General features: G+C 54.2%; 1 protein-coding gene across 2 annotated transcripts; it reads right to left on the reverse strand.

Moving 5' to 3' along the window:
* Positions 1–26,320, reverse strand: LOC111160356 (RAB40B, member RAS oncogene family). 2 transcript variants are annotated; one of them, XM_022523415.1, is made up of 6 exons: positions 26,150–26,320; positions 5,779–5,839; positions 3,833–3,893; positions 3,109–3,186; positions 2,203–2,368; positions 1–932 (listed from the first exon to the last, which is right to left on the reverse strand). In XM_022523415.1, the coding sequence occupies exons 1-6, from the start codon at positions 26,316–26,318 to the stop codon at positions 661–663; spliced, it is 807 nt and encodes a 268-aa protein (XP_022379123.1). In that variant the 5' UTR covers positions 26,319–26,320; the 3' UTR covers positions 1–660. The 2 variants fall into 2 exon arrangements, with proteins under 2 accessions (XP_022379123.1, XP_022379122.1); XM_022523414.1 differs by having other exon boundaries at positions 2,203–2,425.
* Positions 26,321–26,522: the final 202 nt, after the last annotated feature.

Raw genomic sequence — 26,522 nt, forward strand, 5'->3', positions numbered from 1 at the left:
ACGGCTCCGGGTGATAATTTCCTTGCCGGTCTGGGTCTGTTGTGACTATGTTGTGGCCATCGGACACAACGAGAGGTATCTTTGGCATTTTCTTCCCTTTGCTTCATAATTTGTGGAACATCTTGTACAAAAAATGTAGATTTACAGAAAAATATGCATATAAACACTTATTAATTCCCAAACATGGTAAATAACATAGCAAAACCTTGATCAGATCCGTGTTGGACCCGCCGGCACCGCCTCCGGGGACTCGCACTTTGCTGTGAAGAGGAGCTTTACAGAAAGGCCCCCTCGGCAGGTCGAGGACTGAGGTCTCTCCCGTTGCCTCCCAGAGTCCCCGGAGTCACACTCGTCACACGCGTGTGGCTGCTCCTGGAAAAGCTGTCGTGTTGAGGACAAGCTGTGCTGCCGTCCTCCAGAGCGGAGCAGACGGCCCGTCCCCGGGACAACATTTAAACACACGTTTAAAACGAGAGCTTCATGCACGTCCACAGGGAAACGTCGGTCGGGCTGTGTTTCTGCCGCACGGAGCGGCTCCGTCGCCGCGCGACCGGCAGGTGCTTCCCCAGGCCTGGGCCTGGGCCGGGCTCCCGCAGCCCTCCGTCCCATCCCGTCCGTCCGCCCCGCGTGGGGCCGCTCCGCGTCGGTGCCGGGCCGTCTTCAGGAGACCTTACAGCTGTTCCGGGGGCAGCGCTTGGGCGGGCTCTGGGGCGGCCGGGCGGCCTTCACTTTGCGGAGGCCGCTCCTCTTGTGCGCGGAGCTGGTGGCCAGCGAGTAGGAGCGGCCATGCATCATCCTGGCGTTGAGGCCGCTGGCCATGGAGAAGGACTTGAGGTGGCCTCTCAAGGCCATGGGCAGCGGCAGCTTGTCCACCAGGTGCACGGGCGTGCAGGACACCACTGCGCGGCAGCACAGGTCCTGCAGGCTGAGCACTGCGGGGGAAGGGGACCGGGCTCAGCGCCTGCTGTCCCGGACGCCAGGGCAGCCCGCTCGCTTCCCCGCCTTCCTTCCCCAGGACTCGGGCCGCGCTTTCCACCCACTGTGCCCACGCGTGGCCCGGGGTAGGGCCAGAGAAGGGCCACCCTGCTTTAGTCACCTGGGACTGGAGACCCCTGTTGTGTCTCTCTCCAGGCCCGAGAAGGGGGCGGACCTGGAGTGCAGACAGTGGCCGGTGAAGTCCTCCTACAGGACTTGCCCGGCTGCGGTTTCCGGTGAGACGGTGAGGGTGGCAGGCATGACCTTCCCAGCCACACCGCTGGCACCAGAAGCACGTGTGACCGGCTCACAGGGACACGCTCGAGAGTGCGGCTGAGAAGCGAATGCTTCAGTTTCATCCACACCGCCCCTCATGTTGTGTGTCAGGCCCCCCGGATGGAGCCCTCGGGGGCCCAAAGGGGGGCCATTCCCAGATGGCCCCACAACCACCCCAGAACCTAAGGGCTCAGGCCCAGGGGCTCCCAGCAGAGAGCTGTCTCCACACAGTGACCTTCGGCCGGGGGTGGCATGGACTCCCTGGGACACGTGGGGTTCCCACCGCAGGGCAGCGGGAGCACAGCACGCTGAACACCCCACCCCCCGAGCAAAGGGCCCTGTCCAGGCTGGCGGTCGTGCTGACGTGGTGGAACCCTAACGGGGCAAAATCCAGTTCCGCTCCCTCAACCCTGCACTGCCCAATTCAATAACTAGATTTTGTCCTTTTTTCTTGTAACGGTCACGCACTGCCAGGTCCCTGTGAGGAAATCCGTGATGGCGAGGGTCACCGTAAAGGCCCCAACAAAGCAGACGAAATCCGAGGACCCAGGGCTTTGGAGGGATTCACACCAAGGGGCCGGGTTCTAGGGCACCAGCAATGCTCCACGCACCTCTGCCTCTCAGGTCCCCTCTTTGCAAACAAAATGAGCTGAAAGTGAATCATTCCTGAGAGGACATGCTCTTCCCAAAGCCGTGAGGTGACACCTGGCCAGCCGGCCCTGGTGGGGGTTCCTGCTCCATGGGCTGGTGCCGCCCCCCTCACTGCACATATCCCCCCAGCTCTGCCCACGCGCAGACCCAGAAAGGGCTCTGTGAGCTACAACAAAACTGTCCCTGGGGATCCCTCTGGACTTAAATGCATTCACCCTGAGGACGGCCATGGCTGCACAAGGTGAGTCCTGGGGCGCAGGCCAGGGGCGGGGGCTCTGGGACGGCCTCCCGGCTGCCTACCCTTGCTCGGCCTCCAGAGCCGGTCCATCCCGTGCCGCAGCAGCACAGTCCTGGCCAGCTCCGTGAAGGACTCAGTGATGTTGAAGTTGCACAGAGGGCTGACCTCGAAGAAGGTGACGCCCAGCCGCTCCGCGTAGGCCTGCGCTTGCTCTGTGGGGACCTGCCGCTTGAAGGCCAGATGCAGGCGGTTCCCCACCAGGATTTTAGGGACGCCAGGGGCGTGCTGAAGGGCGAGACAAAGGCAAGGGGGTTACTTGGGCGAGCTTTTGGGGTTGCTGATGCCTTCGGTTATAGGGTCAGTGGCCTTCTCCCAAGTTCACCCAGAACCTCAGGACGTGTCTTTATCGGAAACAGGACCTTTGCAGAGTGTAATCAGTTAAGACAAGGTCACTGGAGCGGGCCCTGAATCCAGTCCTTGCGAGAAGAGGACACAGAACTCACAGCGGGAAAGCCACGTGCCGGCAGAGGTAGGGACTAGGGTGATGGTCTACAGGCCAAGGACCACCGGCAGCCCCCTGAAGCTGGAGGAGGCCGGGCGGACCCTCCTCAAGAGCCTCTGGAGGGAACCAATCCTGCTGACGCTAGATTTTGGGCTTCTGGGCTCCAAACTGGGAGAGCGTACATTCCCGCTGTTTAGGTCCACACATTTCCACAGGCTGCAGGAGATCAACGCCATGCACGTGGTTCTGACCACACCGTGTCCACACTGGCAGCCCCCGGTGCGGGCAGCAGCCCACACAGCAGGTGGGCCACGGCTCCAAACCCTGGGGCTGGGCAGGGCTCCAGGTGAGGGCCCAGTCCTGTTCCGATAGGAGCACAGCCCCCATGTTGCTGAGGCCTCGTGTCCTGGTTCACATGCCCGACCCCCGCATGCCCACGTGGACGGTGCCTGGCACCATGTCGTACCTCGTCTATTTCCTTGATCCACCGGTCGATGCCATCAAAGGACCAGCGGTTTGCGATGTCATAGACTAGGATCACACCCTGGGGGAGAGACACCAGGCTTACCTGACGGTTCAGAGGTGGGCACAGGGACGGCGTTGGCCAGTGCGCGGGCCACTCCGTCCTCGACCACTTTACTCATTTTAACAGAAACATATTATATTTGCTTATCTACCAAATGTAGTAGTTAAATAAGTATTTCTAATGATGTTTCATGAGCTCATTACTCAACCCTGTGATGTCAAGGTGAGTTGGGGTCTGGCTCTCCGTCCCCCACAGTCACCAGCTGTTGTAGGGACCCGGGATGCAGAGGGACTGCAAGGATCACCTCCTCCCCAGGAGCATGCCCACCCGCCCGGAAAGTGCGTTCTCCTGAGCATGCACAGACACACACAAGCACATGAGCACAGGTGCACACACAGCCCACCACATGCACACGTGTGCACAGACACGCACAGACACGTGTGCACACATGGTCCACATGCAGACACAGCATGTGCAGGCGTCCACGCACACGCACATTCCTGGTGCTGAGGCAGGCTCACGCGCCCCGACACCGCAGGGCGCGCCCCAGCCTCTTGCCCCAGCTCCTCTGTGAGCGGAACCGCCTTCTCCTCCAGGCAGCCGTCAGAGGACATTCCAAATGTGAGTTTCAGTCCGTTTGACTTCCTGGCTCAGGGGATGTTACCTGTGCGCCCCGAGAGTAGGAGCGGAATATGGTACAAAATCTTCCCTGCCCGGATGTATCCCTGGAAAAGACGTTAGGGCCAGTGAGAAGAAATCACTGCTTCTTCCCAACAACGAGGTGTGGAGCTCGAGAGCCACAGCGAGAACATTCTATCTGCCAGTCAGTGGCCGTCCCACTGCAGACACATCCCTGAGTTTATCAAAACAAGGAACTGACCCAGGGGTGCGGACACCTGGAACGACCGGGATGGAGCTCCAAGCATCCAAAATCAGGATTTAAAAAAAAAAACAACATTCCCGTGGGATGGATTCCAGCGGCCTGTTCTCATGGCCGTGGCTCTGAGCACTGGTGGGCGCTGATTCCCGGCGTCTTTGGTCAGGACAGCACACCTCTGTGTGGGCAATGAACACACCCACGCTCACGGGTGATCCCTTGGGGATGAGGGAGGGAAGGCAGGTCCAGGCCTAGCCTCACTACAAACAGTGCAATTTCTCCCTTTTCTCCTGCCTTTTCTCCCTCTTTCAGGTGGTGACCTGCCCCTGCCTTCTGAGTCCCAGGGAGCCCCCTGAGGGAGGGCAGGGCCTGGGGCTCAGGAGGGCCCGAGGTGCTGAGAGGTGCTCACCGGTGTGGCCCAGGACATGGGAGGAGCTCCTCAGTGCTGAGGAGCAGATTGGGGTGGGGGGGACTCCCAGCACACGGAGTTTCAGCTCTGCAGGCAGATAGAAGTGGGCAGGGAGTCTGCGGGCAAGGAGACACAGGAGAGCAGCGCGGGCGTGAATCACGAGCTTTCACGGGAGACTGGTGGCTGTCGTGAAGCGGGGCCGTCCCTGGACATGGGGTGCTATGGATAGCGGCGGGGTGCGGCGGGGGCCACGAGGGGGTGGGCCTGCGATGGCTTTCATGAGGATGAGCCACCAGGAAGAAACGCACCATCAACAGACCTCTCGCTGCTCAGGGGAGACATGGGGCAACCTTTGGAGGCCGGGGCAAGCGTGGGCTGTGAGTGGATCCTTCGGAGGGTCTCAGGGAGGGAGGGAGCCAGGACGATATAAGCCCCAGGCCCACGGGCCTCAGGGCTGGGCGGAGGTTGCGAGGCAGAGCCCAGGAGTCTGAGGACAGCAAATGAGAACAGGAGACCCGAGGCTCGCTGACCCACAGCAGTGGGCAGCCCAGAGGACACAGGCTGCACGGAGGCTCAGCCACAACCTCAAACATCCGGGGTGGGGGGGCAGGCCATGGGAAAGGATGGGTGCTAAGGGACATTGTGGAGAAAGGCTCCCTGCTGACCGCCCCCGGGAAGGGACAGGCGGGGATGGCAGGAGGACAGGCTTCCCCACATCCCGAGGCTCGTGTGGCTTGGGGCTTGGTTACACTTGGGCAGAGAAGAGGGCCATGCAGGTGGCCCAGGAGAAGGGATGACACGGGGACGGGAACAGTGGTCAGGCAAGTTGCGTGGGGTGGTCAAAGCAGGAAATCCCAGTTCTCCCACTCCCCAACCCCCCCTGGAGCAGGGGGGTGGGCAGAGGTCAGGGGGGTGTGACCTGAATCTCAGAGCCAGGGCTGCCAGGTGGGGCCGTGAGAAAGAGACTAAGTCCATCCAGACCCCAGGAGAGGGCCTCTAGATCCCAGCCTCCCATGCCTGCCATGGGTCTGTCCCCATCACCCTCATAGGCCCCTCCTGGAGCTGGGGAAGCAGAAGGTCTCAGTAAGGCCATGTTCTGGACAGACCCCCAGGGACCCACCAAGGCCCCAGCGTTCCCTGCCATGGATGAAGCCTCGGTGGCCCGGACAAGCGGGTCACCACCTACTGTGGGGCAGCCCTGGGTCTGCTGGGCCGGGGGGGCAGTCCTCCCACAGGCGGTAAGGTGCACTCCAAGGGCCAAGAGAGCCTCTACCTCCGGGGACCGGCACGTCCTGCTGAGAGCCCGGGGTGGGCCCCGACTCACCAGAGCTGTAGCTTTACCCTCCGGCCGTCCAGCAGGATGGTGGTGGTCTTGTAGTCGATGCCTGTGGGAGGGGGTAGGCCAGCTTAAGTGTGGCTGGCCTCAAAGTTACTCTCAAGCAAACGGCACTAGAGAGAACTCTCCTGGGGAAAGAAAGGACTTCTCACCAGGGCAGAGTCACAGTTTTTGAGGTAGATGGACCAGACCTTGTTTTGGGTCTCCTTGGATTCGCATGGACCCTCGCACCGGCCCACTGCTCACTCCGTGGGGGCCTCCAACCTTCTGTCCTCCCTTGGCAGCAGCCACCTCGGCCCCAGGCCTCGGGCGGCTCCGGCTGCTGCCCGCTACCCCAGGCGTGGGGACACGGCCTCAGGCTTCGGCCCCTGGACTGTTCGGCATGAGGCCCCCCGTTTGCAGGCAGCTCTGAGCAGCCCCATGTCCGGCACCCTCATCTGTGCGACCCTCCCTCCTGCCCTGGGACTGCTCCCTCTGAGCTCTACTCCCAGGCTAAAACACTGAGATCGTCCCCCCAAATTATCACACTAAGAACGTAAAGTAAAATGTGTCGCATATAAAATGAGATGGGAAGCATTACCTCAACTAGGTAAAGAAAATACACGTGTTGTGTGTGTGTGGATGTGCGTGGAGGGGTGACGGGGGACCAGCCCCATGTTGCAACTGGAAATTTCTCAGTGGTGTTTACTTTGTTTATCCGAACCTTTCCCTAGTGTACGTTTCTTCAATGTGCATGCATTCTTTTCCTAAGATCAGAAGAAGCAATAAACATTTTTTAAAAGGAAAAATATTCCTCCCCATTCCATCAGAAACCAATTTTCTGCTTCTTTGAGAAATCAGTCCCGTGTTGACAGAGCAAGTCCCTAGAACGCTTCTGCCTGTCTGTGGCCGAACGGGTGCGCTCAGCAGGACCCGGGGAGGGAGAGGCCGAGAATGACACAGCGGCTGTGAAGTGGCAGAGAAAGCAAGAGAAGAGTCCTCCCATCCAAAAACACACCCAACACAATTTATGATCACAAGGACCCAGCCGGGTTTTGGGGCGCTGGATTTAAGCCATTTTTAGACTTACTCAGGAATGTCTCTCAGAGCAAGCCCAGCCTTGGAAACATTCTGGGATGTGGCCAGACTTCAGATATCTTGACAAGGAAAGCAGGATTAGGAGTTACAGATCTAAAGGGGAATGGGCTCCTGGGGGTCAGACAGAAGAAGAGAGAGGAACCCCTACCTGGGGGCCTCACCCTGAGAAAGTCCTGGAACGGGTGTGAAATCTTACTTTCCACCAAAAGAAAACCCCCACAGCCACGGCTCAGAAGGAAACCCCCTGAATGCAGTCGAAGGAAGGAGCCATTCCCGATTAGCTTGGCTGTGCTCTCTTGAAGGATCTGTAGCACTTGGCCTTAGCGAACCCCCCACCCCGACACACCATATTCATACACCCTCCTTTTCTTAAAGTAAGTCGAGGGCTATGCAGCATGCATGGCGGAAGGTGACAACAATTTGCTTTGCGTTCTGAGGGCACACTGCCAAGGTTTTAGGGCAGGGCATAGATATTCTGGAAACTGCTTAGGTCAGTAGCTTTGGGCTCTGTGAAATTACTTTTTGGGGCGACCCACCAAGAGCTTCTTCACAGTCCTTTAAAATCCTACAGAACTATCTGGAAGGCAACTTCAAATGCCTGTATTCTTCCTTTTGCAGTGGTCAGCATTAGGCATATGTGATGTGAGACACACACGTGCAATAAAACAGGGTATAAATGCCTGTAATGGAACATGTGTACACACATATATTGAATGGAATATATAATACAGAATACAATGTATAATTACATAAGTAAAATATATACACATATAATTAAATATACATAAACACATGAAGACATATACAGAGAGCAACTTCAAAGTTAATTTTGGAAATATCTAATTTTCCCCTGGGAACACTAAAGGTTTTATACCATCTACGTAAAGCAAAAAATGAGCACACTTGGGAACCTATTTTTGAGTCTAGAAAGAATGTGGCTTCGGCACGTCCGTTTCCAGACAGTAGAAGAGCGTTCTCACCATTCACAGGTTAGAGAGGTTTTTCTTTCTTTTTTTTTTTTTTTAAAGATTTTGTTTATTTATTTGACACAGAGAGAGATCACAAGTAGGCAGAGAGGCAGGCAGAGAGAGAGAGGAGGAAGCAGGCTCCCTGCCGAGCAGAGAGCCCGATGTGGGGCTTGATCCCAGGACCCTGGGATCATGACCTGAGCCAAAGGCAGAGGCTTAACCCACTGAGCCACCCAGGTGCCCCAAGGTTTTTCATTTTTAACCTTTAGGACATTAACTCACTGTTTGAATTGGGTTGGCGCCTTTGATTTACAAGGCTCCCTCATGTACCTTAATTTTTAGGTCCACAATAAAAACAAGTTTTCATAAATTTAAAAGAACTCATTCCTAATGGTCTTTTTAACTCCCCGTAAGGGTTTTTATCCAGTTTTTTTTTTATTTTAGTTAATCTCTATACCCAACACAGGGCTTGAACCCACAACCCTGTGATCAAGAGTTACATGTTTCACCAACTGAGCCGGCCAGGCACCCCAAGCACCCTATGAGTTTTTGTTGTTTTTTTTTTAAGATTTTATTTATTTATTTGACAGACAGAGATCACAAGTAGGCAGAAAGGCAGAGAGAGAAAGGAGGAAGCAGGCTCCCTGCTGAGCAGAGAGCCCGATGTGGGGCTTGATCCCAGGACCCTGAGATCATGGCCTGAGCCGAAGGCAGAGGCTCAACCCACTGAGCCACCCAGGCGCCCCTACCCTATGAGTTTTTAAAACTATACTTGACTTTTGTTTTCATCACTCACAGATGCACATGATTTTAAGTGTCAGAAACTTAACATGGAAAACAACAGGACCCGATCCACACCCCCGCAGCACTGTGCACCCATTTTCATCTTCTGTGTACTTGTCTGCTTTGTATCTCCCAATCTGTAAGCAACAGGCTTATATTCCTACTTTCTGACTTTTCAGGGTTAGACATTAATCAGATTCCCACCGTGGAAAGTGAAAATGTAGTTCTCTTTCACCGACATCTCCACATGTCTCTCTCTCTCCCCCTACACACTCACACACATACACACACACACACACACACACACACACACACACACAATATAGTCATTTGTCGTCTTAGCTAGACTAATATCCAATTTTACATCAATACAACCAAGTAAATGCTATCCGCAGCTGGAACGTGTGTTCACTTGTCCTTCACATACAACTTTTTGTTTTTACTAGAGTTGAAAATTGCCTTTTGGGGGGCGCCTGGGTGGCTCAGTTGGTTGAGCAACTGCCTCGGCTCGGGTCACGAACCTGGAGTCCCAGGATCGAGTCCCGCATCGGGCTCCCAGCTCCGCGGGGAGTCTGCTTCTCTCTCTGACCTTCTCACCTCTCATGCTCTCTCTCGCTGTCTCTCTCTCAAAGAAATAAATAAAATCTTTAAAACAAATTGCCTTTTTGTTTATTTGCTTGGTTTTCTCTGCATGTGTCCCTAACATACCCTCCAAATCCCCTCCAGTTATCCAGCCCTTCCCTTAGCGCTTCCCACCTGCGGGCGTTTCACCTGCTTGGCGGCATCTTCTCAAGCCTCTGTCCCACCCCCTTGCAGACTAGGACTCTGCTGTCTTCCTGGCCTCTTTTCTCCTACTGTGGAATCCCACTTCTCCCTTTCTTGGTTTACAACCTCATTTTTCTTCCTGAGAAGGGTGTGTGGAAGATAGCTTTTAAGACTTTGCATGTCTGTAATGTCTGTAGTCTGCGCTCATTCTTCGTTGAGAGTGGATGGGCACACAACGGAAGTAGGAAATCATTTTTATTCAGAAATGTGCAGGTCTACCTACTGGAGTTCCTGCTGAGAAGTCAGATGTCACACTGATTCTTGATCGTTTGAAATGCAATCTGGTCTTTCCTCGTATGAGGTGTGGAGGGTCTTGGCCTTGGCCTCGTATGCTGCGATCTCATGCGTTATTATGGGACGTTTTCATCGTGGGGCTGCCCGCTCAACAGGCTCTTTCAATCTGATAATGCAAATCTTTGAAATCGTCTTGAATTATTCACTTTTTTCTTCCTGCTGGGGTTTTGTTCATAAGATGTTGGGCCTTTTGAACGTACTTCATGATTTTCTTACTTTCTCTTACTTTGCATTTCTCTTTTTTTCTCAACATTCTGGAAAATGGTCTCAGTGTTATCTTTTTTTTTTTAACATTTTATTTATTTATTTGACAGACAGAGATCACAAGTAGGCAGAGAGGCAGGCAGAAAGGGAGGAGGAAGCAGGCTCTCCACGGAGCAGAGAGCCCGATGCGGGGCTCGATCCCAGGACCCCGGGATCACGACCTGAGCCGAAGGCAGAGGCTTTAACCCACTGAGCCACCCAGGCGCCCCTCAGTGTTATCTTTTATCCTTCCTTTGGAATTCTTATTTCTGCCATCACATTTTAAATTTCCAAGATCTTTATTGTTTTTGGATTTCTTTCTTTCTTTCTTTCTTTCTCTCTTTCTTTCAGATTTTATTTATTTATTTGACAGACAGAGAGAGACACCAAGAGAGGGAACACAAGCAGGGGGAGTGGGAGAGGAGGAGCAGGCTTCCCGCTAAGCAGGGAGCCTGACACAGGGCTCAATCCCAGGACCTTGGGATCACGACCTGAGCTGAAGACAGATGCTTCACCACCACCGATGGAGACACCCAGGCACCCCTCAAATAAATAAATAAAATCTTTTTTAAAAAAATGGGTTTTTCTCTTTAAGTTGTGATTTTCTTTTTTTTTTTTAATATTTTATTTATTTGACAGAGAGAGAGATCATAAGTAGCAGAGAGGCAAGCAGAGAGAGAGGGGGAAGCAGGCTCCCTGCTGAGCAGAGAGCCCGATGCGGGCTTGATCCCAAGACCCTGGGATCATGACCTGAGCCGAAGGCAGAGCCTTCACCCACTGAGCCACCCAGGTGCCCAAGTTGTGATTTTCTAACTAAATCTCAAATTAGTGGACATCAATTTCAGAATTCAGCCTTTAGGGTCACTCAGAAGTTTTCTTATCTTTCGTTTGTTTTTCCCATAACCTTGCCCCCATTTTTTAATTTGCTCTTTTAATTTTTTCATTTAATTTCACATTTTCCTCCTGAAACTGCACTTCAGAAACGATAGCAAGGCCTGGTTCGGGGCAGTAAGGTGAACAGTTTGCTTTCTCTCATTTCAGTGCCCTGTTGTGTTGCTAAGCCTGTTTGCTCTGAAGATAGAAATTCACAGCTCAATCCCAGGACCCCGGGATCATGACCTGAGCCAAAGGCAGATGCTTAACAACTTAGCTACCCAGGCACCCCACTCTCTTTCTTTTTAAAAAAATATTTTATTTATTCATTTGAGAAAAAGAGAGAGCACATGAGGGAGGGAGGAGAGGCAGAGGGAGAGGGAAAAGCAGACTTCCTGCTGAGCAGAGGGCTCCAACCCAGGACCCTGAGATCACGACCCGAGCTGAAGGCAGACACTCAACCATCTGAGCCCCCAGGCGCCCCTGGATTGCTCTCTTTGGAGACTCCGCTTCTGGCCATGGCTGCACAGGTCCTACTGGACCAGTCCTCCTGCAGATAACAACTCTCAGTGACAGAAATAATCTAAAGACCAGTGACCCCAAAACACCAGAGAGTGACTGGCTGTGTGGGGAAGGGGTTCTCCCCCACTTTCTCCACTCTGGTGTCATACCTCGCAGCAACCATACGGTTCGGGTTCACCAGGGGGAAGAGGAGCTGGGACGTAAGCTAACGGATGGAAACACAGATGGGGGAAAAGAGCAGTAGAGAATCCAGGAAGGCTCGGGCACCAGGACCCAGGCTGGGCTCACAGGAGACCTACCCTCCAACTGTCAGTCAGGTAAGGCCATAACCTCCTGTCTGCTGAAGCTGCTTGGAGCTTTGTTAAAACTCAACTTAGTTAACATAGAGTGTAGTACTGGCTTCGGGAGCAGAATTTAGTGATTCGTCCCTTACATACACTACCCAGTACTTATCCCACCAAGTGCCTGCTTTAATGCCCATCACCCATTTCGCACAGCCCCCCAGCCCTCCCCTCCAGCAGAACTCACTGTTCTCTACAGTTAAGAGTCTGTTATGGTTTGCTTCCCTCTCTGTTCTTATTTTATTTTCCTTCCCTTCCCCTATGTTCATCTGTCTTGTTTCTTAAATTCCCCATTAGTGAGATCATATGATAATTGTCTTTCTCTGACTGACTTATTCCAGTCAGCGTAATCCCCTCTAGTCCCACCCACTTTGTTGCAAATGACAAGACTTCATTCTTCTGGTGGCTGTGTGATATTCCATTATACACACGCACGTGTGTGTGTAAACACACAGTACACACCTATATGTACACATGTGATACATAGATACATGCATGGCGCATATAATGGGATATAGTATATGTGCGCACACACACACACACACACACACACACACACACACACACACCTTTATCAGGTTCTTTATCCATACATCAGTCAGTGGACATCTGGGCTCTTTCTGTAGTTCGGCTACTGTGGATGTTGCTGTTATAAACACTGGGGTGCACGTGCCCCTTCAGATCACTACATTTGTATCTTTAGGGTAAATACCCAGTAGTGCGGTTGCTGGGTCGTAGGGTAACTCTATTTGCAACTTTTTGAGGAAGCTCCATACTGTTTTCCAGAGTGGTTGCCCCAGGTTGCAGTCCCACCAACAGTGCAGGAGGCTCCCCTTTCTCCGCATCCTCACCAGCATCTGTCGTTTCCTGACTGGTTAATTTTAGCCATTCTGACCAGTGTGAGGTGGGATCTCATCGTGGTTTTGACTTGTATTTCCCTGATGCTGAGTGATGGGGAGCACTTTCCCATGTGACTGTTGGCCATCTGGATGTCTTCTCTGCAGAAATGTCTGTTTGTGTCTTCTGCCCATTTCTTAACTACATTATTTATTTTTTGGGTGCTAATTTTGATGAGTTCTTTATAGATTCTGAATATTAGTCCTCTATCCGCACTGCCATTTGCAAACATCTTCCCCCATCCTGTTGTCTGCCTTTTAGTTTTGATGACTGTCTCCTTCACTGCGCAGAAGCTTTGATCTTGAGGAAGTCCCAATAGTTCATTTTTACCCTTGCTTCCCTTGCCTTTGGCGATGTTCCTAGGAAGAAATGGCTGTGGCTGAGGTCACGGAGGTTGCTGCCTGTGTTCTCCTCTAGGATCTGGATGGCTTCCTGTCTCACACTGAGGTCTTTCATCCATTTGGAGTCTGTTTTTGTGTGTGGTATAAGGAGATGGTCCAGTTTTGTTCTTCCGCACGTGGCTGTCCCGTGTTCCCAGCACCATTTGTTGAAGAGAGTGACTTTTTTCCATCAGACGTTGTTCCCTGCTTTGTCACAGATGCGTTGACTGTAGAGCTGCGGGTCCATGTCTGGGCTCTGTTCCGTTCACCGGGTGTGTGTGTCCGCTTCCGGGCCAGTACCAGACTGCCGTCTGCAGCTGACTTTTTTGTTTGCACCAAAAGTGTCCAGTATGACAGAAAACCCACAAAGCACCGTGAATGGAGAGAGGAGCAGAGAATGTCTGACATACAAATCCTGGAAAAAGCTACAAAAGATGCATTTCAACATCTTTCCAAAGCAAAGCGCAACGACCTGTGTCTCAGCACTGCACTAAGTGGACAAGCACTGAAAAGCTCGACCATCGGGACTTGCCCATCAGCCAGCCTGAGGCAGACTGAACTCAGTCACTGTGCAGCCGGTAGTTCCCTCTGCGGTGCAGACGAAGCTGCCCTCAGAGGGGCTGACCCCGACCACGGAGCCCCGGGAACGCACAACCCGTGGTCTCCACTGGGGCCTGCTCGTTGAGCGCAGCGACTGCCCACCTTCTCCAGCCCGCCGGCTCAGCTGTGTGCCCCTCGACCACCGCGGGCCGCACCTCCCTCTCGCCCCGCGCTGGAGACTTCGGGATGGGACGAGGCCGGGCAGCGGGGTGGGATGGGAGATCAGGCTGGAGGAAGCGCTGCTTCCTGTGTGACGTGTGCCTCGGTTTCTCAGCTGGGGAAGGGGGGAGAGGGGATGGGTCAAAGCCACGGGGCCACACGGGTCCCGACTGTGAAGGCCCCACAGGGAGGGGCTCTGTCCGAGTCCTGACAAGCAGCAATTTCCTCGTGCCCCGTGCCTCGGTCTCCCTCGCCACCCGGAGGAACGCACTGGCCACGGCTGTTCGCAGACCATGTGCCAACCGCCGGCGGAGGCCTCACCTCGGAGAGAGCCTGGCCGCTCCGCGAGCACCGGTCTCCAGAGACGACCTCGCACACGGCTGCGCCTGCTGCTCACCAGCTCCGTTCCCCGCCGCCCGCAGCTCCTCACAAACTCCCTCGCTGCACCCTTGCTCTCATCCCTGCGCGGCCGCTTCCTTTCTTCCCCACTCAGGGTTTGCTCTTCTCTTATTCAGTATCTCTCCGCCTCCCTGACGGGCTGCTGGCTACGTCCGCTTCAGTCCGTGAGAACCAGCTGATGTGAGTAATGTCACGGTCAGGATCAAAATGCAATTCTGTTGCTGCACGAAACGAATTCAACGAGAACTCTGTCCATCGAAATGCTAGAAAAACACGCGAAAGCTCCTAGAACAAAGCCTGCAGGATGCTCGTTGAGTCAGCATAACCGAGAGAGAGGAGATATAATTCTAGCCTTCTTAAAACAAAACGAGAAAAAAAGGAAGCGTCAGATGCCAAGCGCTCGCTCCACTTTTAGCTCCGCGAGAGGAACGGATAATTTCGCTCGGCTCACGCAGCACCTGCTTGTGTCTGTTTTACGGAGTGAGCGGGCGAAAATGTATGCCGTCACATAGGAGAATTCTCTTCTGGTGTAAATACTGGTTAAAATCACTTGCGAACACGTTCATCTTCGAGCAGCTGACTTCTGAGAAATGTGTCCAATGCTGAATGAAAACATCAGAGAGCAGACCAGTGATGGCCAGAGGCCAGGAGGAGGGGTTTCCCTCTGCAAGTGGTGGCGGTTGGACAAAATTGTGGACGTACTAAATGCTACTTACTTACTTTAAAATGGTTCATTTTGGGGCACCCGGCTGGCTCAGTCAGTGGAGTGTGTGACTCTCGATCTTGGGGTTGTGAGTTCGAGCCTCACGTTGTTGTAGACATTACTTTATGTTGTAGACATTACTTAAAAATAAAATCTTGAGGGGTGCCTGGGTGGCTCAGTGGGTTAAAGCCTCTGCCTTCGGCTCAGGTCATGATCTCAGGGTCCTGGGATCGAGCCCCGCATTGGGCTCCCTGCTCAGCGCAGAGCCTGCTTCCTCCTCTCTCTCTGCCTGCCTCTCTGCCTACTTGTGATCTCTGTCTGTCAAATAAATGAATAAAATCTTTAAAAAAAAAAATTGAAAAAATAAAAATAAAAATAAAATGTTCATTTTATATTATGTGAATTTCATCCCAAAGAAATTGTATGCATGTTGTCCTTCCCAGACCTGTCCTTCCCAGATCTGCTTGGCTCTTTGGATCGGAGGACAGTCTGCTAGACAATGCTGGGTGTCTCGCAGGGCCAAGGGGTGGGGAGGGTTTGGGGCGGGCGCCCTGCTGCACCCACAGCCACGGACAGCACTGGCTCCTCGGGGCGCCCTTGCATTTCTGGATGCTCTAAAAGAAAGTCACATTCTAGACAGGGATCTGAACTGTGTTCATCACCTTTACACGAAGGGTACTACTGAAATTAACACCAACTCTCTCTCTGCAGATCTCCTTTTTGAAAAGCATGATCCCTGAATCCTTCTCTTTCCTCAATTTTCTCTTTGAAATGGCAAAGCAGTAGATTCAGGTGCCCCCAGGTGAGGGACAATCCAGGGGCCTCCAGTCTCCTCATGGCCTGGCTGCCCCATCTTGTCCACGCAGCTCCCACTTCTAGCGGCCCTGAAGTACTCATTCCCTACTGTGGGAGCTAAATCTTCCCACCTGCCCGGCAGGGACAGGACCACCATACGACCTCGGCCCTGGGCACCCAGTGCTCTGTGCTGACCAGCCGCGTCCAGGAACACTGAGTTCTCAGGTGGGGCCCAGTGCCCCAGCATGAGTGAGATCAGGGCGTAGCCAAGAGGGTCTCTGGACCATTGTTTGGGTGTGGCCAGACAACAGCCCTCTTTCCAGAGGCCCAACACTTTCAAATCATGGGGCTCCCCTCACTGTGTCTCAGGGTCACCCCTGAACTTGGGACACTGCTGGAATGTGGACTCAGACCACCGCCAGGGCCTGGCAGGTCCGGCCAGCAGGGGCTCCTCCCTGCTCTACAGGCCTGATGCCCAGGAGACACAGCTGGGAAACCCTCACTGTCCCCCAGGGAAGGAATGGGGCAGCATCTCTGATGTTCAAGGGCACAGTTCTCAATGCTGTTGGCACCGCTTTTGTAAAGCCCACTTCAGCCAGGGGCTGCCCCCCTGGCCCATGAGGCACTGTGGGCTGAGGCCAACACCTCCTGTCTGGGACGCTCTGCTCACATAGGCGGTCAGTGCGGTCAGCCACCGGCACTGTATTCTAGCCCGTTCCCACCCCCGGGGCTGCAAGTGTCCCCAGAAGGAGCTCTGAGCCTCCCGGATCGGTCTCCTACCTCTGCAGCTGCAGAAGATGCAGTGAGAGGACGGCTTGGGGAAGGAGATGCCCTCCTCACTGGTCGTGCCCATGCCCAGCTGAGTGACTGCCCCACAGGCACAGTAAACCGTTCACCTGTCTGTGCTCCTGAAGACAGTTTAGGACGAACCACTGGGAATTAGGAGTCATCCTCCCCACTCACCTGAGAGAGGCCAGGGGCCTTATTATACAGTAAATAACTATGAGGTCAGGCATGAAACTTCAGAGGGCGAGAGGTGCCTGTGTGTCACTATGGCTAGAGGGAGAGGAAGTGGGGGACCAGCCAGGGAGGGGAAGGGCACATGGAGGTCCCTCTGCTGAGCAGTTATCATCACAGGACAACCAGAAAACAGCCACACTAGCTTCCCTGAAAAGTGCATAGAAGCGGCAGACGTCTGGGTGGGTGGCAGCAGGGGCTTTGGGATGGACGCTGGGGGAGGCCACGTGGCTCTGCTGGGCACAGAGCACCCATGGCCCCAAGCTGCCTCTTAGGTTCGTGCTCAGCCAGGCCCTCACTGCCTATGGGAGCGGTGGGCGCCCTGAGTTGGGTCGCCAAGCCAGACACCTTTGTGAGCAGTTTCCTGTCTAAGGGAATGGGGTTGTCCTTCTTCGGCTGGGCCAGCCCTGATGCCGCCGTCCTGCTCAGCTGGGAGGTACAGAGCGGACTCAGCCCAGCCTTGGCCAACATCATTACCAGCTGGGCCCTAAGCTCCAGGGCTGGGCAATTTTTCTCATAGAGGCCATGGCCACCCCAGAGACCACAGTAGGGCCTGGGTCACTCCCAGGCTTCCCCATGCCCAGTGGCACCTCCTTTGGGCCAAGTGTGATGAACCCAAGACAGTGTGGGAGGGAAGGATAGAGTCCCATGAGTCATCTCGTCTGGTCCAGGAGGGCTGGGGCCAGCTCCTGGTGACCGCCACCTGCCAGGGGAAGAGCAGAGGCCAAGGGTGTTTAACCACTCAGGAGACAGAGCTCAATGGCAAGGTCCATTCCCTCCCTCATTCAAACCTCACACAATGGCAGCCACCAGCAGCTGACCAGAAGATTCCTGGAAGGGTTTTCACTGGCAGCCTTGGCAGTGGCGGAGGGAGGGGGGCAGCGTGGCCCTGCCCACACCTCAATTTCAGACCACTGGCCTTCAGAGCCAGGAGAGAACAAGCATCCCGTGTTGTTAGGCCCCCAGCTCTGGCTGTGTTACAGCTGCGTCCAAACACGGACATACGTCCAGCTGCATTCCTGTACTGCGCCTCCAGTGCCCACCCCACCCAGTGCCCACAAACAGCTCCAGGCCAGGTGCGGATGCCCAGCCTCACAGGATGGGTCCCAGGTCTGACGCCTCTGGCTTGGCCTCTCCCAGATGTCTAACCAGCATGACACTATTTAAACCCATGAGGCAATGGTCTACCTTCCAGAATCAACACATTGCTCTAGACTGGAAGAAATAGATTCTACTCCCAGATGAATTTTCTTAGTCTAAAAGAGAGTTTAAGGGGCGCCTGGGTGGCTCAGTGGGTTAAGCCTCTGCCTTCGGCCCAGGTCATGATCCCAGGGTCCTGGGATGGAGCCCCGCATTGGGCTCTCTGCTCAGCGGGAAGTCTGCTTCTCCCTCTCCCCCTGCTCCTTTCTACTCTTGCTTGTGCTCTCTCTCTCTCACTCACTCTTGCTCTCTCAAATAAATAAAATCTTTTAAAAAAGAGAGAGAGAATTTAATGTTCTTCACATTTACCAATTTATTTTCCTCATTAAGATAATACCTTTCAGCCTTCTGTATTAGGGTTCGCTATAATTTAATATGCATATTTATGATTCTGCCTCTGTAAATTTCTTTTCCTTTCTAACCAAACAAAATGCCATGTGTCATGAGTCACAGTATTGTTCAAATCCACAAGCAAACTTGGCTGAGTCCCATTTTGGGGAAGTAAATCCGTTAATTTTCGTCTGCAAGAGGAGGGGACACACAGCCCACATAACCCAAAAACAGCCTGAGGTTCACATTCAGCCAAGGAAGCCCCAGGACAGTGGTGATGACCTTCGTGGCTCTCTGCCACCCCTTTATGGGACCATCTCCCAGGGGACGGCCATTGGCAGGTGGTTTCAGGCATGAAACTCAGGCGTCGTGGAGAGATCAGGAAGCCAGGCTGAGTCCCAGCTGGATCCTGCTGAGACAGGTGGCAGAGAGGAGGCTCCACGGGCCCAGGGCACCTGCCTTCTTCTCCCACCGTGCGGGTCCAGCAGCATGGCAGCCTCCCGCTCTCCCCAGCAGCGTCTCCCAACACAGTCTCGAGTGAGTTCCCCATGAGCCAAGGACATGTGCTGGGCTGCTCGCGGCCTGGATTCCAAACTCTGCTAAACAGACCTGAACTCCTGGAATGCGGGCCTGCTCAGGAAAACACGGACCACACGGCCATCTTTCCGCCCTGGGGCTGGGGTCACTGGAAAGTCCGCAAAGGGCAACCATATGCTGTGAGCAAATGAAACCATCCGAGAGCCACACGAGTCGCTTGAGGTCGGATAAGTCTCTGCGCCCGACCAGAATGAAGAAGAGTCTGCTTCCTCACTGATACCCTCTTCAAAAGGTTCATACCTTAATCAGAGCCACAGAAATAATGCACACCGGGTCTGTGTATACGTGCGTGTGCTTACATACACAAGTACTGTGCACACGTGCGCATGCTCTGCCTAGAGAGTGTGTTATGTAGACACGTGTCAAACACACTCGGATATGCGGTGTTCCTGATATATGTGAAAGGCGAGCCCTGTTTTCTCTAAAACCTGTAGCTGGAAAGTCTCCCACCACGGGGAACGCGCCTCACCTCGGTGGCTGGCGGAGACCAGAAGGAAGAAGCGATCGTGAACCAGAAGACACGTGCCGCAGAGGCTAGCCCTCCAGTCCCTGGGGGGTGGGGGGGGTGGGGGCAGGCAGCACACCAGGAACCCAGGTGTTTACAAACAAAGGGGCAGTGACCTGCTCCCAGAAGCCCGAAGGGAAGCAGTGGGCGGCGCAGGCCAGCGTGGGCCAGTCCCCATCACTGCAGCGGCTCCCACAGCCTGCGGACGCACCAGGGCTCGGCTGGAATCTGGGGACAGTTCGGAGAGGAAAGCAAAAGTGAGGCCCTTCTGAGGACGGTGGCCCTGGAGACCTCGGTGCTGTCGCGTGCAGTGACTGCCTTTCCCGTGGTTTTGTTTGTGGATCTGATAAACCAACATCTCTGATGTTTTTAAGCCCCATCCCCTGGATATGGTGACTTCTTTCAGTTTTTGCTTATACACAAGTCCTTCTCTGAGGCTAATTAAGCTGAAGAAGCCAGGGAAGAAAGCATCAAACAAACTCTTAAAAAAAAATCTCTTAATGGGAAATCAGCTCACAGCCTGCAATGGGAGCGATGGGCTCCTTTGCCTCTAACCTTGCTGCTTCCCTCACCCCAAAATGCCTGATCGAGGAGTAGGCTGGTGTGGCCAGCAAGACTAAGGCAGGACCAAGGTCATCATCCTGCAGCCACTGAGCCACCCAGAGCTAGTGACAGAGGACATGGTGGGTGCTTGGTGGGTCTCCAGCCAGAAGCTGACCCTCTGTCCAGCAGGAACCTGGCCTGGCTGGATCTGAGCCCCTCCTTGCCCATCACCCCAAATCAGGGTCACCCTGAGTTGGAGTTAGAGGCTGGACGAAAGGGGCAGTCTCCACTGCAGGGAGGAGGCGCCACAGGACACGGGGCGGTAGAGCTTAAAGACTGGCTTTTAAGGAGAAAATCTGATACAAAGGCAGTTTTCTTATTGTCAAATACATGGAAGCACTTACGACATAGTTTAAAAAATGGATACATTGAAGAAAGTTACCATATGCTCTTGGTGGCACCATGGGAGGTAAGGAAGTAGAAGAGGGTCTCCTTAAGGAATTACACTGTAAAGAACTAGAAAGGATTCACCGCCTCTCAATTCAAACTTGAACGTAATGGCTTTATAAATCGTGTTTTAAATCTTGAACTGGTTGCCAAGGGAAACCGCAGAGTAGCTGCGAAATCAGCAAATCCACCTCTCTCTGATGAAGGCAGAGGGAGGGGGGCGTGCATGGAGCTCCTGGCAGAACACTGGTCAAAGGCAAACAGAAAGGCAAAAAACCCCATAACAAGGTCACTAAGGAAAAGCATTTTGATGGTTCTCACAGGGAAGAAAAGCCACTGCTCTGAGCCAGAGGGGCCACGGAGCCAACCACACCATCCACACTCCGGCTCTCACTCATGCTGTGTAATCCTGAGAGAGTAACTCACCCTCTCTGGGCCTAATAACATAACCTACCTCAGGAGATGGTTCTTCTACACTCTCAATAAAAGGGGTGGGCAGTATTACTACCGGCCGTTAGCAGAAATGAAGCAGAGAAAGAAAGATGGGATTTTCCTGCTGGCAAAAGGAAGCTGGAGATGCAGCCATGAGAAAGTAACCAGAAAACAGTCTCTTTGGGGAACAGCTGGGAGGCAAGAGATTGCAGAATTTACTGTCTGTTTCATCTACCTTCCTCTCCCCGCAATCAGAGGTGGAAAGGTAATGCCGTGCTGGAAACAACACCAGCTGGGCCAAGGGGAGAGACCCTCACCAGGGAACACAGAGGAGGAGCCCAGCAGTGGCCCAGACTTCACTCTCCTCACAGAGCTGAGCTGTCCAGGCCTTTCTCTCACCACTTTTACCTGGGAGAAGAGGCCGAACGAGGTACTAACCCTCCAGATACGAGGAAGGCTCCAGGGCCAAGAGGCCCAAAAGCGGGAGGTGGGTCCCTTAGCTATTCTGCATGCATATCACACTTGAACAAAAAGTTATAAAAGGAAAAATTGACAAGGAACCCAACCTGAAAGGAAACAGGACCCAGGGACAGAAGGACGTTCATCCCAATTACTTCATGCAACGGAACAATTTAATGAGGTTGTCAAAATAAGAGATGTATTAATGAAATAAATTATTTAAAGAAAAACTTTAAAGATTTATTTATTTATTGGAGAAATACAGAAAGCACAAGCGGGAGGGGCAGAGGCAGAGAGAATCTCAAGCTGACTCCCCACTGACCGTGGAGCCCAACGTGGGGCTCGAACTCATTACCCTGAGATCAGGACCTGAGCGGACCCAGAGTCAGATGCCCAACCATCTGTGCCACCAGGTGCCCCATTTAAAGAAATCTTTGAAAGTTGTAAATGAGGGGCACCTGGGTGGCTCAGTTGGTTAAGCAACTGCCTTTGGCTCAGGTCATGATCCTGGAGTCCCGGGATCGAGTTCCGCATCGGGCTCCGAGCTCCACGGGGAGTCTGCTTCTCCCTCTGACCTTCTCCCCAACTCATGCTCTCTCTCTCTCAAATAAATAAATAAAACCTTTAAAAAAAAAAAGAAAATTGTAGGGGCGCCTGGGTGGCTCAGTGGGTTAAAGCCTCTGCCTTCGGCTCAGGTCATGATCTCGGCGTTCTGGGAACGAGCCCCGCATCGGGCTCTCTGCTCAGCAGAGAGCCTGCTTCCCCCTCCCTCTCTCTCTCTGTCTGCCTCTCTGTCTACTTGTAATCTCTGTCTGTCAAATGAATAAATAAAATATTAAAAAAAAAGAAAATTGTAAATGAAAATTGTAAAAGTAAGGAAAAAATTGCAGAACACAGCAACATCATTTACTAAACTAACAAGTAAGTTAGAAACAGCTAGAAACAGTTTACTAAAATAAAAATTACCAACAAATAGGAAAGGCTTGAGGTGCCCACAGAAATTCAGAAGAGAGAGACAAAAAGGATGGCAGTAGCATCACGGCGCCCCAAAGGTATCCGCATTATAATCCTCAGAGTATGTGTCTCCAGGAGGTTATGGCAAAGGGGAGTGAAGGCTGCAGAAGGAATTAGGTTTGCTAGGTTTGCTAATCGGTTGACCTTTTTTTTTAAAGATTTTATTTATTTATTTGACAGAGATCACAAGCAGGCAGAGAGGCAGGCAGAGAGAGGGGGAAGCAGGCTTCCTGCGGCGCAGAAAGCCTGTTGCGGGGCTCGATCCCAGGACCCTGAGATCATGACCTGAACCGAAGGCAGAAGCTTTAACCCACTGAGCCACCCAGGCACCCCTCGGTTGACCTTTAAGTACAGAGATTCTCCTGCATTAACAAATGGGCCCAGCACCATCACAAGGGCTCCTAAAAGCAGAAGAGGGAGACCGAGTCAGGCTGGAGTGGTACAGCGTGAGATGGGCAGCATCACCATTGCAGGAGGGCTCTAGAAGCTGGAAAAGGCAAGCAAAGCAGACTCACCACTGGCACCTCCAGAAAGGACACAGCCCTACCAACACCTCAGTTTCATCCCAGGGCTCGGTGGCCCTCCAGAACTGTCAGATAATAAATCTGTTTTAAGCCACTAAGTTCGTGGCAATTTGCCCAGCAGCAATAGGAAAACTGACATAAACACCAATCAATCCACATTGTAATCCTCAGATGTTTTAGGGACATGAAGTAAATTTCCCTGACATTAAATACAAAATCTACAAATTCAAAGGTGCACCGTGTACCAGAAGTTCAACACCAAGCATCCAACTTTGAGACACGGTCCGCTTAAGCTGAGGGTCTCTGAAGAAAAGGCAACTCATCCACAAGGAGAGACTTTCTGACCTCAGGCTCCGAGGCAGCTCAGAGTAAGCGAGAGAGCCCAGTGGGGACACTGGGAGGAAGAAAGAACGTGTGGCCTAAGGATACATGCTAACCTGCGCGAGATACTGTTCACAGGTAAAGACAGTGCACAGACATTCTCAAACATGAACACACTCAGGAAATACTCATGACCCCTTCCTGGAGAATGGCCGGAAATGAAATGTAGCTAATTGGAGGGACAGCAAAATACAGAAGTCACAGACACAGCAGTGGTCAGCGCTGAAGCCAGGTAAACTTCTAAGACTGAAGGACTGCGGACACTGTACCCCCAAACCGGGGCAAAGTCAGAGCAACAGGGCATGTGCGCTCGGAGTGGGGGGATGGAAACAGGAGGCTGGAAATGCCCTCCCCTTCCTCGAAGTATTATGAATAATAACAATACTGACCATGATTCCAACTTCTTACAGTCTCCTGAAAAGTGCCTTTTTAACCTAAATCCTCCCTCTGTGTTGAAGAAAAACCTTTAGAAGAAAGTGTTAACTAGTTGCTTGAACAAGTGCTCAGTTTGTTTATAAAAGAGAGTAACACAACAGAGGGTACCCAAGCCTCTGTTCAATCAACCGGACGCAGACTGCGCACATTCCTGTCGTCTGCGCACGTCACTTGCCCACTGTAAGAAATCAGAACTCCAGCTTGTCCCCCCCAGGTGCACAGTTTTTAAAAGCAGGTGTGTGATTTGTTCAATGTCTCTTCCTCCACCCGCTGCACCCCCGACACTGGGGACCCTCTGCCCTCCTAGAGCTGAAGCCCCAGAGCCGAGCTGTCCAGTGGGGCTCTGCCACACCCCTCACAAACCAAGTGTCAGTCAGGTGTCGCTGCTGAGCACTTGAAATGCAGCTAATACGACCCTTTCATTTTATCTCATTTTCATTCCTTTAAATTAAAAAAAAAATCTCATGTGGCTGATGGCATCACCTTGAATAACATGGATCTGGAACTAGAGACACAATCCAAATATAATTTTCACAAGTCCCCTGGTGACTCTCGCCCTGGCAGCTTCAGGAAGAGCCCAGGTTCTTGGCATCAGTTCTCCAGAACCAACCAAAACTCTCCCAAACTTTCTCCCCACTCGCACGCCTCCAATCTTTTTTATTTTTTTAAGATTTTATTTATTTGTTTAACACAGAGAGAGATCACAAGCAGGCAGAGAGGCAGGCAGAGAGGGGGAAGCAGGGGCTCGATCCCAGGACCCTGAGATCATGACCTGAGCCGAAGGCACCCATCTTAAAGGCCTGTCCCAAGCCATTCCACTTAAGCTGCTCACATGCCTGCGCAGAAGCCACAGGCTCCCTCCCTCCACCAGCTCTGCTGACCGACTTTCTCTCTTTACATCGCTCACCCCCAGAGAGCCCACCTTGCTTCCGGGGGTAACATTCGCCCTGCACCTCCTGCTGCTCTTGACTCAACCCAAGTTGATCCCCCAGGGAGTCCGCTGGACCCAGAGCTTCCTTCTCTGCACTTTCCCCTCAGGTCCCCTGCTTCCTGCTCAGGGCAGAATCACACCTGGGCTGGCTTGAACATCAAGACTGGACTTCTGGGCTGCCCTCCTCCGTTTCTGGAGAGCCCAACCGCAAGCCCAGGAGGCAGGAAGGAGCAAGACCCTGAGCAGTCAGGTTTGCACTGGAAGTGCGCCTGGAGCCCCTAACGTGACAGGGAAAAGGTGATCGCGGGCGGGGACCCTTCACAGCCATAGGACCTGACTCTTTTCCTGCCTGCTGGCCCAGCTTTCTGCCCACCTCACTTTCCTCTCCTCTCCCCTGCCCTTCTTTCCTTCCTAACGTCCACCCCATCTTGGGGCCTGCGGCCCTCAAACCTCAAACTTTAGGGACCCTCTGCCCACTGTCCTCAAGCTCTGAGTCCTCCGGCTCCACCCCGCCCCCGGAACCCACACTCCTTCACTTTCTATAGCGCTTCCCTTCCTCGCCCTCAGGCCACATTCTCATGGGTCATTTGGGTTTCTTGCCGTCCCGGGCCTTTTCGCCAGGATGAGGAGCCCCTTGGACACGCCAGGAACCTCGGAGAACCTTCCGGACTAGTTCTCTTGCTTCCATTCACGCTCCCCTTCTATCTCGCCCACACGCAGAGCCACCACCTGGGAGCCTCTGCTAGCTGCGCTCGGATCCCACGCGCCATTCCCTCCCGCCCCCTCCTTACCCCCCACGCATCCTTTCCAAACGCGTCGCACGCGCTAGTGGCTTCCTGGCTGGGCCCCGTCGCAGCAGCCCGGCTACCTCCTTCTCAAACTCCACCTGCGTGATCCGTGCGTTCCCCTCCGCCTCACCGTCATCGGGGTCAGTAGTACCTCAGCACCCTGCTCAGCCGCTAGCTCCCGCGGGAGGCGGACCTTGGTGAAACTATGGAGGACGCTCTGTGCTCCCCATGTGTGGAACTGGGGGTGCAGCGGGGGATTCCCTCCAAGCGCGCGCCCGACTCACGCAGAGGGGCGGGCGGTGAACCCAGCGCTCCTTGATCCGCGGCCCTTCGCATACTGCACAGTTTCTCCTCTCTGCGCCTGGCCGGGCTCGCTCCCAGTCCCTGCACCCCCAGCTCCTCGCCGGGCTACTCAGGTGCCTGCGTCCATTTCCACGGTGCCCACCGTGCGCTTCCCCTGGTCTCCCATGAGCTCTCTGGCCCGCAGCGCCCTCCCCTGATCCCGGGTGCGCTCCCAGGCCCTCGGCTCGCTCCCCTGGTCCCCCCTTGCGCTCCCTGGCCCGCCGCGCCTTCCTCAGCCCCAGAGCGCTCCTCCGGCCCCTCTCCTCCCGGCCCACTGCGCGCTCCCCCGTGCGCTCCCTGGCCCTCCGCGCGCTCCCCGGGTCCCCCGTCAGCTGCCTGCCCCGCTGCGCGCTCCCTTGGTACCCCCGGAACTCCCCGGCCCGCCGCACACCCCCCCAGGCCCCGCCCCCACCCCACCCCACCCCAGGCCCCGCCCCCAACCACCCCACCCCCAACTCGCCGCTCGCTCCCCCATCCCCCCGGGCCCCCTTGCGCTCCCCGCAGCCCATCGCGCGCTCCCTGGGCTCTGCTCGCCGGTCCTGGCCCCGCGCTCACCCGCCGGGTGGCCGTACGGGGACTCGGCTGCGCCATCCTGCAGGCTCGCCAGGATCTCCCCTTTGCCCACGTCGCTGTCGCCCACCAGCAAGAACTTGAGCAGAAAGTCGTAAGCGCGGACAGGGCTGCCCAGGGTGCTCATCGTGCCGCCGCCGACGCCTGCGCCCATGCCCGGCTCGCCGGACGGCGCGGAGGCGGCGGCCGGCACCGAGGCACCAGCGGGCCCAGCAGTCCGCAGATCGCCGCGGGCCGGCGGCCCCCGCAGCTGACAGCGCGTAGCCCCGCCCCGGCCCGCCATTGGCGACCCGCAGTTGCTAGGGAGGCTGCGCACACTCATTGACTGAGCTGCCCGTCCATCTCCCTTTCGTCTCCG

Source organism: Enhydra lutris, unplaced genomic scaffold, assembly GCF_002288905.1.
Source record: "Enhydra lutris kenyoni isolate GAN:26980312 unplaced genomic scaffold, ASM228890v2 scaffoldscaffold75, whole genome shotgun sequence".
Lineage (NCBI taxonomy): Eukaryota > Metazoa > Chordata > Mammalia > Carnivora > Mustelidae > Enhydra > Enhydra lutris.